The sequence below is a fragment of the Puntigrus tetrazona genome, chromosome 10 (assembly GCF_018831695.1).
Source record: "Puntigrus tetrazona isolate hp1 chromosome 10, ASM1883169v1, whole genome shotgun sequence".
Taxonomy (NCBI): domain Eukaryota; kingdom Metazoa; phylum Chordata; class Actinopteri; order Cypriniformes; family Cyprinidae; genus Puntigrus; species Puntigrus tetrazona.
The window spans coordinates 2,366,269-2,384,030 of record NC_056708.1 but is presented as its reverse complement, the minus strand read 5'-3'; the positions used below and the strand labels follow the sequence as shown (position 1 = coordinate 2,384,030).

The 17,762-nt window shown below is 37.7% G+C and overlaps 1 protein-coding gene across 3 annotated transcripts in view; it reads right to left on the bottom strand.

Moving 5' to 3' along the window:
• galt (galactose-1-phosphate uridylyltransferase) overlaps positions 1 to 17,762 on the bottom strand; it is an 89,762-nt gene that overhangs the window by 69,580 nt on the left and 2,420 nt on the right. For all 3 annotated transcript variants that reach the window (XM_043250125.1, XM_043250123.1, XM_043250124.1), the window contains exons 5-6: positions 14,529 to 14,658; positions 10,137 to 10,193 (exon numbers count right to left, since the gene is read on the bottom strand). In XM_043250125.1, the coding sequence (XP_043106060.1) occupies positions 10,137 to 10,193; positions 14,529 to 14,658 (187 nt within the window). The remainder of the gene's footprint in view (positions 1 to 10,136; positions 10,194 to 14,528; positions 14,659 to 17,762) is intronic.

Sequence of the window (17,762 nt, the reverse complement as noted above, 5' to 3'; positions counted from 1 at the left end):
ATCAATAATCTATGTTTTGTTTTGTACACTACTACTGTAATATATTTCAATGTAAAATCATGCACACTGAAAGTATCCAGAGAAATCCATCATACTACTCTGAAACATTAGAGATAAAACAAGACACTTGCAGCCAAGAGTGTTGAATTCATCACAAGAAAGAATGAAAATTACTCAATAGATCACCTACATCCAACATTGCTGCTTCATTTAGGAACGTGTTTTCCCCCCTGCAGTTCACTTTTATAAGGCAGTAAAAATTAAATAACACTTGACAAAAATCAAGGTTGTTCTTTTTAAAGGCCTCGGCGTGGAGAGCCATTTCTAACAAACATCTGGAAGCGAGCAGCGCTTTGTTTGTCCGTGTTTATTCTGCTTCTCGAGGAGATGGGCCAAAACGTCTGAGCTTGCTTGGATTTCTGAAAATGAAGGATTTTGAAAAGAAAACGAATCATTACTCGTGGGTCACATCTCCGATCACCTCATCATATTTAGGGTGATTTCTACAGGGGAGCTCAGAGACGGCCAGCGCCTGCATTAAAAGCAGATGAATAGAGCCGGGTCAAAGAAGACTGAAGGATTCAGTGTTTACAGAATATGAATCACCGTTGGACGCTTTTCAGAGATGTTTTTCCAACTTGTGTTCCATGACATTGTGGGAAACCGGGGAGCAGACGCACACCTGCTGTTCACCAATAATTAGGCAATTAAGATTTGCTTAGTGCAAAACTGTAACATCAAGCCTCATTCATGAAACATGAGCGGAGCAAATGTCTGCGTAAATTGTTCCTAAAACTGCTTACGTAAATCACATTTGAATACTACCATAATGTTCCTTGCATTTATATCAGTGCCACCATCTACATCACAACACATACAGACTCTTCATCAGCCTTAGAGAATAAAAACAAATGCAAAGTAAACTGATTTTAAAACTTTAGTGAATCAAAATCATACAGTGAAATCCAGAATCCAAACAAATTACGACCAACTGACTAGAAGCATGAGCAAAGTCTTTAGTCAATCAAGTCAAAATATTGTTAAATCTCGATAAAAAGTATATGTGAAATAATTTTGCAATAACAACTGATTTATATATTATATTAAAATACTAAGACAATTGGAAATGGAATTTAAATTTCCTCAAAACTAAAGTTTACTGAACAGTTAAGCTTGAATCACTAATTAGATCAATCATAACCAATCATTTCCTTATGATTCCCATCACTAGAGTTAAACAAAAATGTGCTCATTAGCACTGCTGATTATAATTGGTCTGTTAGCTTGTTGCTAGCTTCGCAAAACAATTTTAACAATCCAACTCTATTACATTTAAACTAAAATTTTTATTATTGGTAATATTGGTTTTGTTGAATTGGTTAAGTTTCTCCTTCTGTGTGTGCATGTGTACATATATACACATATACATATATACACACACACACACACACATATATATATATATATATATATATATATATATATATATATATATATATATATATATATATATATATATATATATATATATATATATATATATATATATATATATATATATATATATATATATATATATATACATAAATATATATGCTAAATGCATACATGTAAAATGTCAGTAAAAGGCATTTTAAATCAACTGTGGTAATAATTTTTTGTCATTCTACTCATTTGCGTAAAGATCAATCGTGCACACCTTTGTCTTTTCGCTAACTGTCACTGATGTCTGCTCAAACCACCAGTCAACATAACTATTCTTTCCCAAACGGTCACATTCTGTGCTTTAAAAAAAGGATTCCTGCAGAATTTAATTCATCTCATGTTTCACGATCAAGACCCACAGACATAAAAGCCCCTCTGGTGGTTTTCTGCTCGAAAAAACGCTGTCGGTGTGAACATCTTAAGTGGGGCGTTTAGGTACAACGAGTCAACAGGTTCTTCAGCCCGAGGTGATGACTACTTAAAAAAAAAAAAAAAAAAAAAAAAACCCTTATAGTATCATCGTTTTCATAATTGCTTTCACGCCCATTCACATGAAGGCCTTTAGTTATGTGTACTTAATGACAGCGCTATTCCCTCAGAGCTTCACGCAACCTTTGAGGCTAGAAGAGTTCACACAGGTAAGCACTTTACTCGGTGAGCTATTGAAAATGAGGCCGGTGTGCTTATGCATTAAACATCAAATCCCTGTAGACGGAGCGAAAAAGAAAAACACTCATTTAATCGAGTCCATTTTCCCAAGAATTCCAATTAAATATCGAAAATGAAATAAAATCCTTTGCGGCAATGAAATCATAAAGCCCATCTCTCTCTTTGCTTTTAAAGATAATACCTGGCGGCCATGAGAATCTGGCGTGGCTTTAAACAAGCCGGATCCGATCGGTCGGCGGTCTCGGCTCCTCTGTATTCCGGCTGCTGATTTGAATGTCAGGAGTGATAAAGGAGGGTCGAGAAGGAGGAGATGGACCTAATCGTGCAGTCTTCACGCACCCGTCCAGGCGGCCCTGGAGGCCACGTTTATGAACCTCGGCAAAATAAAACGCCAGACAGCGGTCCATCACGAACAAAAAAAATAGCACAGTCTCACAGTCGGTAAATACGCTAGCAGTGACAACATCAGAGATATTAAAAAGAAGCGTGGAGCTATGATTTTCAGGCGTGACCCGCAGGCGATACCCGAGAAGGCTACAGTTCTCCAGAGTTTTCATACGTCTGTTCTTAACAGATGGCTCAGATGATTGACGTTTCCTGACGTACGCGTATACTATTTATTTCCTGCCGGTGTCGGAGCTGGAGGAGAGCGGCAGATTGACTTGCGTTTGGAAAGGCATCAGCCGGGGATCCAAGAGAACGTCAATCACACCTCACCGCTGACCGCCGATCTCTCTCCGTGCCATTTCTCTGCTATCGCTACCGCTAGCTGTGTATGTAAATTCAGATAAGATGACATTAAACGCAACATCCGTTCACGCTGGGATAAACCAGAGGCGGCGTCACCACAATGCGTTTGGGAAACGAATAGATCGTTATACAGTCATTCTTCAGTGTATATAACCGTAATTGCTCAAATTGTTTACTACTGGTGCCCATAGTCCTGATTTCAAATATTCTCTGTGAAAATGAGAGGTTCAACACACATTTTATGTTTAAACTACTAAATTTTACTGAACAAGAAGCGTATCAAAGTCCAAATCTGCGCCGAAACATTGTTACTCGTCAGCTGTTCTGTAACATGCTTCATGCACTTTTAAAATAAATTTTTCAACGCTTTCAAAGAATTCTCTTCTGCAGGGCTGCATTTATAAATGCATGTCTCAAAAATGGCTAAAAATTGGGGGGAGATCACATGTCATCTGAAGCATATTAGTGAGATTACTAATTTTAGCAAATATTTTGGGAGAGAACAGAGTTCCAGCTTCTTGGCTGACCTACGACTCGACATATGATGCAGCCATTTGTCGTAAGTAGAGTCAGAAGTCAGCCAAGAAGCCGAAACTCACCGAAAAAAAGTAAGATATTTACTCATACCAAACGTTCTGCTCATATAACCCCAATTCTGTATGATTTTCATTGGCTTGCTGTTGTCCACCGTATTAAAATTCTAAATTCTCCTGTTTGTTTTTAAATCCCTGCATGGCTTAGCTCCCCATAGTTTTGTAATTTCCTTGCGCCCTACACCCTGACTTGCACGTTACGTTCCTCTGGCCTTCTTGCTGTCCGTCAGCACATCCCTCTTTTTAAGGGGGAGTAGATCATGCATTGTTACTGCACGCAAACTCTGGAATTCATTTTGTTCTGTTAATATGTCTGAATTTAAATCTTTGCTCAAAACTCGCTTGTTTTCTGAATGTTATACCTCTGATTTTGGCTAAATAACTGTCTAGTTTAATCAACTTGTTCTCTATTCTGTTATGCTTGACCTTTTGTCTGATTGCTACCCTGCCAGTATAATGTTTCTCTACTGAATGTTATTTCTTTCAGTGTCTATTCGTATTATGTTTTCTTGTTATATTTTATTGTAAAGTGTCCTTGAGCACAGGAAAGGCACTATATAAATAAAACATATTATTATTATTATTTTTTTTTTTTAGCAATCAACCACTAAACCACTAATTTTAGCTGTCAGATTTAACTTCTTAATACATATTTTTAGGAGGGAATTGAGCTATTTATCATGTTTTGTGGAAATTTTCTGTTCACCAAAATCTCCTTTTTGGCAGTGTGATGCAGCATGTTGACATAAAACCTGAGTGAAGTGTCCATCTCCACTGGTTAAAGCAATAAAAAGTTTTTGTGAGGACCACTACTGTCAAAGATGATTGACAATATGCATAAAGTTTGAACTGGCGATATATATGGTTGAGAACTGCCTGCACATCCATGCATAAAACGAGGGAGAGCAGTGATAAACCCCCAGGACCAACAAAGTACTGCAGATATTGTTAAAGTTCATTCATTTTATGTACACATTTTACGATTAGTCTGATTCAAAGGAAAATCAGAAGGCTGGATCCTGACTGGCAGAGGAGGAGTTGGGGATGGAGGAGGGTAGTTAGCTATTGAGCAATGCAAAAACTGCTGATAATACTGAACGACTTTATATATGGATTGGTGTCATATTCCTATAGGTAGATGTGGATCAGCTGAGAGTCAGCTAATGTGAGCTTGACTAACGTGACCTGACTGAACTAACACTATGCTTCATTTCCGTCATGAAAGAAAGTCAGTCCTCTCTTTCAAACAATCCAACTGAGACAAAAAGTACATACATTCTAATCACATTCGCATGGTTTGTTGCATAAAAAGTGTTGTATAGTTTACTGTAAGCATAGAAGTTTATGTACACTACTATTTATAATTTTTGGCTTTTTTCTGAAAGAATTGATGCTAATATTTAGCATTGATTTGGTCAAAAATGACAGTAAAGATATGTACAATGTAATTTCTAATGGCATTTATAATTTATAATGTAAGACTTCTATTTAAAATAAATAAACAGAATTCTGTTACTATGGTCTGTCTGAATGCTCAATTCTGATTGGCTGGCAGGTATGCATTAAAACTTTTTATTAAAAACCTGTTCTATATAAATGCGCTGCTTTTACTGACACACACACACAACAACAGATTGCACACACAGCAAAGGAAATAGTTGTCAATGCTGCCCTGTGTTTTTTATTAATTAAATACTTAATAATTAATAGACACTGGATAGCTGTATTATATTCTTAAGCAATGAGGAGGTAAATCACTGAAATAAACTCACAGGCTCATTGTTTGTAGAGAAACATGCAGACATATTTATACATGTAACTTTTAATCCCCTCTCAATCTCTCACTCGATAATTAATTTATTTGAATGAACGTGATCTTATCACATCTTTCAGCTCTGTGTCCGATTTGAAGTGAGCAGAATGCTAGAGATCTAATGAGCCATAATAAACTAAAATAACTGTAGTTTAATCACAAACAGAGCCAAAAAGGGTTTTTACACCATTCTTGATCTTAAAATTATTTCAGATATTCAGATTATTTTTAAGGGGTCATGAACTGAGAAACTAAAATTTCCTTGTTCTTCCGACAAGTAAGAGGTCATTGCACTGTAAAACATCCTGTAAGTTTCATAACTCAAAACTTTCTTGTTTGAAAAAAAAATGTCTTATATTGAAGGAAGTCTGCCAAAATGACAGTTTGTAGAGTGTTCTACTCCATGATGTAATAGTTTGGATAAGCACCGCCTCCACAGAAGAGGAGTACTGTCTGCTTCTACATCACTGCCTGTTAAAAGCCGCCCAGTTTCAACAGTACCGTCTATTTAACTCCACCTACAAACTTTACATATGTGCCCGTTTAGCCCCTCCCACAATTCATGCATATAACGTAAATAACAAGAGGTCAGCATGCTGTGCAGTGCCTCATGGGTTACAAATGACCTGCTATGTCGGCATTAGTGCAAGTGCATTAGCATGGTTTAAGTAAAATATGGAGTACCTCAAGGCTAAGTACTAGGGCCATTACTTTTCACACTTTACATGTTACCTCTGGGAGATATTATCAGGGTACATGGTGTTAGCTTTCATTCAGCTGGTGATACACACCAAATTGAGAAAATATCGCATAGAATGCATAGTCAATAAAAAAAACTACATGATGAGTAACTTCTTAAGGCTAAACTTCTTAAAGCTCAAGGTGCCAATTACTGAACCAAGTAATAATCTAGAACACAGTCTAACACTTGATATCTGATCTGTTAATTCTTCTTCATCAGTTAGAAATCTAGGTGTGCTGTTTGATAGCAATCTTTTTAGCATCTGTAAAACTGCTTTTTCCATTTAAAAATATATATCCAAATTACAACCTATGTTCTCAATGTCAAATGCAGAAATGCATGCGTTTATGACCTTGAGGTTAGATTATTGTAATGCTTTATTGGGTGGTTGTTTTGCATGCTTGATAAACAAACTTCAACTGGTCCAAAACACAGCAACTAGAGTCTTTACTAGAACTAGGAAGTATGACCATATTAGCCCAGTTCTGTCAACACTGCACTGACTACCTATCAAGCATCAAATATTCCTTATAAAGCACTGATTGGTTTAGCTCTTAAATGCTTGAGTTAGCTCTTATCACATTACAGTCCACTGTATTCTCAAAATTATTTTTCCTAGTTAGCCCCCAAACACTGTAACAATCTCCCTAACACTGTTCAGGAGGCAGACACACTCTCTCAGTTTAAATCTAGATTAAAGACACTTCAACCTAACTTACACATAACTATAGTGTAGTTATGTGTAAGTTAGGTTGAAGTGTCTTTTATTATATGCTTTTATTATTCAAATCTGTTAAATGATTGTTAGGCTGTATTAATTAGTTTCCCAGCCAGAACTGGGAACACTCAATCAGTTTTATTTATATATTGCTTTTAACAATACAGATTGTATCAAAAGACTGCCTATAAAACACAATGTACTAATTTCATCATAAAAAGAAAGCCATCTAGGCTATTAGTCTGTTTCTTTCTTATTCTGTTTCTCAGTTTGTATCCAGATCAGATGGTGGATCAGCACCAAGAAATGACCTTCATCAGAGACCAGAACACCTAGACGCAATCACTATGAATCCTTTGCACAATCTGACATAGCTGCGCTTAAAATGTAATTGGAAATTAAGTGCTGGTCGTCGGGTCAGAGGAGAACTGGCGCCCAGTCTGGTTTTTCCCAAAGTTTTTTTTTCTCCATTCTGTCATGGATGGGGTTTTGGTTCCGTGCCGCTGTCGTCTCTGGCTTGCTTAGCTGGGGACATTTAATTTGTAGTGACTATCTTCGATTTGATTACATAGACCGTCCCTGCATTTAATTAAAAATTAAGTGTTTAATCTTGTCATTATACATTGCTATCACTCTATTCTCCTATTTGATACTATTCGGTGCTTTGATACAAACCGTATTGTTAAAAGAGCTATATAAATAAAAGTGATTAAATGTGGAAACACAGTCTTTGCATTGCCTTCCCTCTGACCCTGATTTTATGGCCTCTCATTCCGATGGCACCCATTCACTGCAAAGTAATATAAAGCCTTCTCCAGTTCTGTTTCCCAAACTCATCCACATCTCGGATGGCCTGAGGGTGAGGACATTTTCAGCTAGCTTTTATGGGTGAACTATTCCTTTAAAGCGTTTAGAGTCCATGTTGGCCATTCGCACACAGGCTAAAATTTATAAGAGGCCTGATAAGAGCCAAATAGTGTGAAAAGACCCTGAGACACAATGTTTTAAAGCAGCATGATAATCGTTTCAAGAGACAGATGAGTCTCTGTTTTGAGAGCTGATGTTTTGTGTTTGTTCAGAGGTGGGTGGTTACGGATGATATGAGAAAGCGTGGGACAGACAGAGAGAAAGAGACACAGATCAACACAGACAGCCCGCTGTATCGTGAGCGCTCGCTCACTCGTTCCCTCTCCGCAAATACTCTCATCCCGGAGAAGGTGGGCAGCCGGATACTCACGGCTTATACATCTCTCCCAGGGCATGCTGGGTAAAGCTCAACTCCTGCCGGCTGACATAGACCTAAGCCACACAGAGCTCCAGCCTCTCCACGGGGCCACACACATGGACAGGGAGAGGGATTTATTTACTCATATTTAGCTACGTCCATTGATAAAATCATATGAGAAACTTAAGAGCGGCTTAAGGCTGATTCTATCTGAGCTCAGTCTGAGTGTGCTGGGAGGTTGATTTATGTTAGAGGTCGATGATTGATGTCACGTCCAGCACATACTGGGACGCAGGGTGGATGTGTTGTCATACTGACAGTATGATGCATGGATGAGCTGTTGCCAAGGAAACTAGTCTAATGTGGTGCTGCTAAAGGGTCTATTAACATTTAGTGAAAAAAAAAAATTCACCTGGAAAAGGCATGTAATTTGTTCAAAGTCCAAATATGTTGTCCTACTCCATTTAACTACAGTTCGACTGGAATGGATTTTTAATCTTGTTTTTAGTTCCACTTTGGATTTGTGCTTTCGAATTAGCTTAGTCATTTTTGTTTTTATTTTAGTTCACGTTTCATTACAGTGTTAGTATTTCGAGCATAACTTTTAAAGATAAACTAAATCGGCACAATAAAGAAGTTAAATAAGTTATTGTCAGCATGAAACTATAAAATGGCATTTGTTAAATGGAAAAAAAAAATAGTTAAAAAAAACGTATATGAACATTAGTAAAAGAAAATAAGTTAAACATGAGCTTGTAAAATGAATTAAATAATATATTCAAAATATTAAAATATGAATTTAAATATATTTAGTAAAGTTAACAAAAAGACAAAGGCAGATAAGAAAAATTACAAAAATTTTTAACTACAATTAAAATGCTGAAAAAAAGCTAAAACATAGCAAATAACGAATAAATGACTACATTAAAAAAATGAATAAATGAATGAATTATACTAAATAGCACCCCTGATGTCTACTTAATTTAATTTCTACATCATTTAATGCAAGTTGGTAAGACTACTTAAGACTACTTCAAGTTTAAAAATACTTTTATTTATTAAACCATTTATTAAATACAGCAAGTTAGAGTCTTGAAAATGTATTTTAGCTAAATTTTAAGTGTTTTGTCACATTTGATTTCATTTTAGCTTTCTTTTAGTTTTTGTCTTAAACAATAAAGATAGCCCTGCATTTATTTTTGTTCCTATGTTACAAAAAATGAAATTCCCTGTTAACTTTCTCTAGCCATCTAAACTATATCAATCACAATTCACATTACAGCGCATCGACACCAGAGATCAGATTGGATGAGGCTGAGAAATATATAAAATACGGTAAACCATAAATCTATTATATGACCGTTAAACCTTCATTCTTCAGGTGTGGTTGATAATAAAGAAAGTACGATATGGAAAATATGAGAGGTTTTTGACAGCTCCTTTAAACAGAGCTCACGTCAAAGCAACTGAAAATCCTCTACTGCCCCCTAGAGGAGCGTACATCCATAAACACTTCATGTACTCGGCAAAAGGGAGCTCAGTGTGCGACCATCCCAGCGAGTTTGGCTTGCTGTGCTGTCACGGCACGACAGCGACAGGCTTCCTGTGCACAGAAGAAACAAGGCTAAGACAGGCAGCCGGAAAAAAGGGAAACGAGAGGAAACAGAAGTTCCTCGCTGCTCTGAGTCGAGAAGATGTCAATAAAACACATCATTTTACTGAACGCTATCAAACTGTTCAAAGCAGCTGCCTTTTCACCCCGTTGTCATCCCAGCGACCTCCTTTAAAATCCCAGAATCCCCTCAAAACACGCTCGTTCGTTCATTTTCGAACAGGAAGACGGTTTCGGTGGCGTCTTTCATTGGACCATCTCTGTACTTCCCTAATTGGAGTCTACAGGCTTTTTAGCTCCTGCTTGCATTAGCCGTGTCTCGTCAGCAGTCTCTCCACTGAGGTGACAGTTAAAGACCTATTCCATCCTAAAAAAGAGCTTCCCAGATGGTCTGCTGAGAATACGTCTTAATCCACAGAGTAACATTTCAGGGCTGTCTGCCTCAGCGAGCCAACAGGGGCAAGCGCTAATTGGCGGGAGGAGGGCTAGAAAAAAGGGACATCAATGAAGTAACGAGGTGAAGGCGTACCTGACAGTGAGGATGGGGGTTTGAGCAGCCCATCGTGGCTCCTTTATTCTCGAAGATCTGAAACACGAGAGAAAAAGTCATTACATCCTTTCAAAGGACCCAGACATAACAAGCTGCGGCAAAGTGTATACAAGTATACAAAAACACACTCAAACAGACAGGTGCAGACAAAACACATACTCTGTTATTGAGACATGAAGAGATCAGAGCACATGTTGCCGTTTAAAAGGAAACATCCTGTCGAAGGGAGTTTTAAGACTTCCTGGCACCTCCCTCAAGGGCGATTTGAGCAGGATCTGCCCTTGACTACTCCACTTGATAAATATTGACTCGGCTTAAGTCACCGCTCTTCAGGCTCTGTAAATCGCAAAGATGAGGCAGCACACATGCTCTGATGTGTTTAACAGAGAGGAGATAACCGCCGGTGTTATCCGAGGAGTCCGGGATAACCGGGATAAACTGCAAGAAAATGTAGAGCCCCTGCGGATGCTACTCGGAACGGACTGAACCTTGCTGCACCCTAAAATAATAATTTGCCGTTTTCGACACGACCTTATGCGATTCATTTATGAGGTTGTTAATTTCGTACAGAAACACGTGATTTTATGAAAAAGCGTTAGCGTCTAAGGGCCAGGTTTACAAATTAGCGTTAGAGTGCAATTCCATCAAGCACACATAAAAAAACAGCCCAATCTAACAAGATTTATAACGTGCTTTTCTGGGCGTTAAATAATGCTGTAAATACCAGTGAAATGATGGGAGCAAAACGTTGTAAATACAGCACATTCATTAAAAAAAGCAAATGACATAATTACTTCTTCCTAACTTAAAGTTTCCAGGACTTAAACATACCATGAGCAGATGGGAAAGAAGGAAATTAGATTGTACGAATGAATTAGCCGTGAATTAGCCACTAGTGGGCAAACAGTTAAAAATTGCCATCAGAATGGACTGATTGGACTGGTTTTTGAGGGGAATTTTCAGCACTGATAATGAAAACAGGATGGAAAAGATGTCATAAAACTGTTTTTTAATTAAGTTAACTTATGACTTTCTCACATCAGCAAAAACAATGCGTTACAGCACACTGTGTCCTGACTTGGCATGACATTAAACATCTCCAAAAACAAGTAATTTGTCACAACAACTGCGACACCGCGCAATGCAATACGAACAGATTTTAATGTTTAATGTTTAATACGCAGCTGTGTAGAATTACTGTATAATCTGAACCAGTGAGATTCCGCAGTGTGGGCTCGGCGCGAAGTGTTCGTCACGATCCCAGGTCAGGACGTGGTGTAAAGTTACAGATTCAGTGTCCCCGGAGTAACCTGAGGTTGGCACTGTGCCGTAATGCTGCAAGTCTGCAGCAACGCTAGCTCAGCAATAGCGCTGAAGGTGCTTCCTTTTGCCATGAATACACGGATACATGAACTCAGGCAACCTTGTGAACCATAAAATGACAAACAGGTCACTCTGTGGCAGGGTTGTTCAATCCTGCTCCTGTAGGGTCATATTTCTTCCGATCTCCAGCTCACCTGCATTCTAGCTCAGGTGTGTTTAATTGGGGTTGGAGCTAAACTCTGCAGGATCAGACCCCTGCTCCATGGCCTAATGAACTTTACACTGTCAGAAAAACTGAGCAAAGCAACTTGTCACTGGGGCAAAACCCTTAAAAGGTACAACTCTGTACCTTATTTACCTCTATATGGCACATATTACTATTTTAGAGTAGTTACATGTACTCTTAAATAGGGTGCTATGAAATCTGTTTTATCTTTTTCTATTAAATAGTTTTCCTTTCAGCAAAGTTTTTTTTTGTTTTCATTTAACTTTTTTGGACTCCATTTCAATGGTTAAATAAATTTTAGCAATTAAAATGCATGTCTAATTAATTGAAGTCATCACACTCACACAACTTTTAAAAAAAAAAAAAAAAAAAAAGTTTTATATTTTACTAAAAGTTTAGTTTTAGTTTTACAAAAACAATTACTAAAAGTTTTACAAAAATACATGATATGTATGATCCTGTGAAATGTATTACTTAATTATTAAAATAAAAAAATTAAGATTATTAAGATTATTCTTTAACAATAGTGTTTTAATAATAATTTTAGAGCAGCAAAGTGTTATTATTGAGACATGCATTCTGCTGTATAACAGAAACATATTTCTGTCACAATTTCTTAAAGTTAAACAAAACTTTTCTTTTGACAGGTTGCTGTGAAGGCCTTTTGCTGAATACACACTGAAACACGCAATTTTCTTTTTTAAATCAAAATAGGAGAGACCACAAACATGAGGACAAAAAAAATCCTTGATTTCACCTTTTTGCTCCTTTAGTGTGCGGTGTGCCGCAATGTGACACAGAAACAGATTTTCATCCAGGGTACCGACTGTGAACACAGGAAATCTCGCAAAATCTCTCGAGACTTGAGAAGAAATATGTTTTCCAGGACACGCTGTATAAACACACAAATCGACAAGCTGTTCCTGAATATCTGCTGTCCCGATCCTTTTGTGCCGTGCCCGTTTGTTACTACGCCTCGTCTTCTGTCAGCTCGCTTATTGATTGGATATGTTTAGTTGCATGTGATAATCTCCAAGTACTGCTGTGAACCTTTTAGGATTAAATAAGGTGCTACGTTGCTTCTTTTATATCCCTAAAGCTCAAACTGTTTAAGTGTGTTCGGAAGATAAAATAGAGAGCGAGTAATTAATGGCAGAATTTTCATTTTGGGGTGAACTACCCTTGCAACTGATGGCACTGCTCTCCTTAATCGTTTGTAGCCGTTATGTATCGTACGCCATTCGAAATGCATTAGAAGAGCTGTTTGCACAAAGTCATTTGTTTAAGCTATACTGCATTCCTGCACTCCAGGAGAATACATTTTTCTTGTATTATTTGGTTTTGGATATGTTCTATGGTCCTTCTGAGTCAATAAGTGTCCTCCCTTCATTATTTATGAGTTTCTGGGAAAACTGCAGAACTAGTAGTTTATACCTGCTGATAGGGATGGCTAGATAAGAGTATCGGTACTGTACAGTTCTCGGACAAATTACAAGTCTCGGACAAAAAACTTATCGTAATTATTTCATTGAAGGGGGGACAAGTTTTATAGATATTAGTTTTTTATGTATTAGCATATTTTAAATACGTTTTAACATAAAAATGCATGTTTATTTGCAACAGTTACGCTAACAATAGGCATTTAGGACATTAAAACAGCGACATCTGCTTATAGAGACCGTGCTGCATTGCCATGGAAATAGGGATAAACACGATCACTTCCATTTGTAATTTGTCCGAGAACTGTACGGTAGCTGTTTTTAGTCAGTTACATGAAAAAAGTTGATTGATCTCATTTAAATCTAAAAAATAAGACTCATGAACCATTAGCTGACTGTTAGCCGTTCAGACTAGTTCCATGTTCGAGACACAGTATTAACATAGAGGTTATGTTTATGCAACTCGTTTCTTTCACATGCATTCTTGTGCTCGTGAATGCGAGACAATGGGTGCACTGAGATGTGCAAGTTTACTTGGATACAGAAAAATGTCAAAAAAAAGCACAGATTGTACTAAAAATTAGAGGACAAAATCCATATACGAAGGGTAGCCAATCCTAACAGAGTTCATTTATCTACTGATGTTAAGGAACAGTAGCAAGAAGGTTGGAAAACCGTCATATAAAACAAAATTATTGCTGTTTCTGGCATAAGAAATATAGCTAACGTTATAAGTGGACTTCAGAGAAAAACATAAAATGATAAAGTGTGTAGGATTCTGTACCTTTAAGCAGAAAACCTTCTGAATCTATAGTCTGTCAAAAAGCCACTGAGGCTCAGGAACTCTCTCACGCTCATAAGTTAACTATCTTTTGGCACAAACATCTTAATTCACTGAATTCATATCCCTGGAACCCTTTGAAGTGCTCCATTATTCCCCTGCAGGAGCATTAATGTGTCCAGAGAGGCCGGAGGAGCGCTCTACACTGCCTGCCATTGATCAGTGCTGAGACACCCTGACTGAAGAGCATCTCCCAATTGATCCAATTAGCACTGATGAGAAAGACTGGGACAGAACCCAATCGAGTGCCGCCCCTGCCTCCGTCTCCTTTAAACACACACTCTTAAGCAGTCACGTCCCTGTGACTCCCTGGCTTCTAGAGAGAAAGTTTCTTCAGGCAACAAATGGTGCAAATGTTTCATTAAGTTGCTACGCCTGCCTCCCCCCCCGACGGAGTCACAGTGAGAAAAATATCTGTTATTTTAACATGAGTCATGTGTCTTAAGGCTGTGTTTTAGTGCAAAGCAAATTAAAACGTTTTGCTTGTCAATGCAAAGTAACAGGTGAAACAAAATAGACGTGAGAGGACGAGATGTACTAACCTGCACCCACGTGTGCTCGGCACCCAGCTCTACGACCAGATCTGCCCACTTGTCAATCACTTTACGGATCTCTGCAGGCTGCATGAGGGGGAGGGTGATGTCAGACCACGGGTGAAAACACATGACCTTACTGAAACAAACAAACACAACAGTTTAAAACTTCCTCTTAAAAACATTATGCTAGATCTGAATGTCTATCCTTACTATCTATATATCTAGCCTCTGTCTGTCTGTCTGTCTGTCTGTCTATCTATCTATTGATCTAGTCTGTCTGTTTGTCTATTTAGTCTCTGTCTGTCTATCTAGCATCTATCTGTCTATCCATCCATCCATCCATCCATCTATATCTGTCTGTCTGTCTAGCATCTATCGATCTATCTATCTAGCCTCTGTCTGTCTGTCTAGTCTATCTATCGATCTAGTCTGTCTGTTTGTCTATTTAGTCTCTGTCTGTCTGTCTGTCTGTCTGTCTGTCTGTCTATCTATCTATCTATCTGTATGTCTAGCCTCTATCGATCTATCTATCTAGCCTCTGTCTGTCTGTCTGTCTGTCTATCTATCTATCTGTCTGTCTGTCTGTCTAGCCTATCTATCGATCTAGTCTGTCTGTTTGTCTATTTAGTCTCTGTCTGTCTGTCTGTCTGTCTGTCTGTCTATCTATCTGTCTGTCTAGCCTCTATCGATCTATCTATCTAGCCTCTGTCTGTCTGTCTGTCTGTCTGTCTGTCTAGCCTCTATCGATCTATCTATCTAGCCTCTCTCTGTCTGTCTGTCTGTCTATCTATGTCTGTTTGTATGTCTTATTATCCATCTGTCCATCTGTATTTCTTCCTCTATATCTATCAGTCCATCTATCGGTCATTCTAACATTTCTCCAGCAGTAATGAAGTAAGCAGCATTCATCATAAAACATACAGCGGATGTTACACCTTCGAAATTCATCCAGGCAGATTTATGAATAAATATATATAGTGTAATTCTGTCTATTCTCAACCCTGAATGAAACCCAACAGCTGTGCCTGCAAACTTTCCAAAGTCTCCTCTTTCAGGCTTTATGTGGGGCAGCCAGTTCTCTCTATTAGGCGTCCTTGACTTGTTTGTGCCTTGAGCGCTATTCTTACTACTTTGAAAACAATGTCAGATCCCAGTGCATTAGAGTTGAGCGTCAGTTGGCAGGGTCTGTGTGTTTGTGGCCTGCTCTGCTACGCTGCTAATTGGATGGTTTCGCACACAGGTGCCGTTTCAGAGCAGCCATATGTACCTCCTCAACATCTGTAAAGTTCTCTTCTGCTTTCAAAAATAGTGCATAAAAAGGTCCAGTGTGGAGGAGATAAAACAGAAGACACTAGGGATCAGAGAAATCAGGGTAATAGACGATCTAATGGTGTCTCTCCCATAAAACAAGTCCATGTGCACATATAATGGGACTGAATGACTTTGTACCTCAATCACTTCTTAAATGACAGCACCACCTAGTGTTAACAATATAGCATTACCAGAAAGAGGAAGGGAACGAGATATTGACAAATTATTGGACAGATTTTTTTTTGACCTGCTGGTATATTAAAAAAAGAAATTTCAGAAATTAGGAAATATTTCAAAACGTTACACAAATCCTGCATTAGTTATCATGACAAATAATGATATATTACTTGTATATTATTATATAATATATAATTTAATAACTCGCACTGTTAAAAATATACCAAAAGACCAAACCAAAGTTATAATGTGGAAAATAGTCATTTCGTTAATAATCTAAGACACTAACACATGCGAAACGCTAATAAAACTCAATTTTTGACTCAACCTCTAATGTGTTTTGACTCATTGCTACGACATTTAGTTCTTTCCTATCAGCTAATGCCCTCCTGAGGTGTCGCTCGTTCTGGCAGCACAATCAATTTCTACACACAGCGCTATTAAACTCAGGGAAATAGTTTATTAGCGGTGCTTCAGAGGGGCCATGAGCCACAAAAATGGAGATAAGGCACTGTGCTAACAAAGTATCCCTCAGTGCCCTTCCAATCTACGGCAATATGTGCTAATGTACTCTGAAAACAAAAAATACTCTTATAAGGAACGGCAAGAAAACCTTGTTAACCTTGTTAAATCTGAGCAAAGGTGGCTGTGAATATAAAAAATCTTTTTGATCTTTAATTTGAAAAACTCACAAAATTCGAACCTATCATTGAAGTTAAACGATTTACGTTCAGCTGTGACTTTTCAGTTGTTTTATTTCAAATGCTAGGTTAGAATTTAGTGATTTTCCAAACGAAAGATCAAAAGGATAAACGATGCAGATTTATATTCACAGCCACCTTTGCTCAGATTTACCAAGGGTGCCAATATTTTTGGAGGAAACTATATATGACGTAGTATTACAAAGATCTACTACTACAGGTGTAAATAGGTATCTGGAAAATACTTTATAATAATTAATGAAATAATTTGAAACGGTGTTTACATTTCAGAGTTTTATTTTTGTTCGTTTGTTTGTTTTCTTTTTGTGGACCACAAAAAGGTTAGCCGACATGAGTCAGAAGAACCAATTCCCATGTCTCTATGACATTCAGATTTGAAGATATGCCTATTTGGGTTTGGGTTGTTAGGGTGTTCGATAGTGGTTGCTAGGGCATGGCTAAATGTCTTTATGTCGCTGTAATCCAAAAGATATCATCTGGATTTTTAGAATGGCAGTCTATGGAGTCTGTTGCTAGGGTGTTCTAAATGGTTGCTAGGGAATGTCTGTTGAACTCGGTCAGAAAAGTTCACTGCAGTCGTAAGAAATTCTAAAGTTAAACCACTTCTTTGATCAAAAATCACGAGGTTGCTTTCAAGAAAAAGCAAAACATTTTATAATCATATTCAAAGAGCTATAGTTTCCATAACTAAGACGAATAGTGACCATGTCTTAATAACGGCCAATAATGATAAGGATTTGATGCCTGATGTGGGGTGGGAAAATTTTGTTTTTTATGCATGTCATTAATGCTGTGGTATGTTTAAAAGTAACACATTTTGGTGAAACATCTGAAAATGTCAAATGTAAAAGTAGTGCAAATCATACCGGTTTCATGGGATGGCTTACCTCTCTTTAATAAACCACGCACATTATGAAATCATTCATGTGCACCGTCTGTGCGTGATCTGAATATTTAGGCTTAAGGGTTTTGCTGTAAACAATAACGCCAGCAGCACTAATTAAGTCATTTTAGGTCTTAAAAAAGAAGA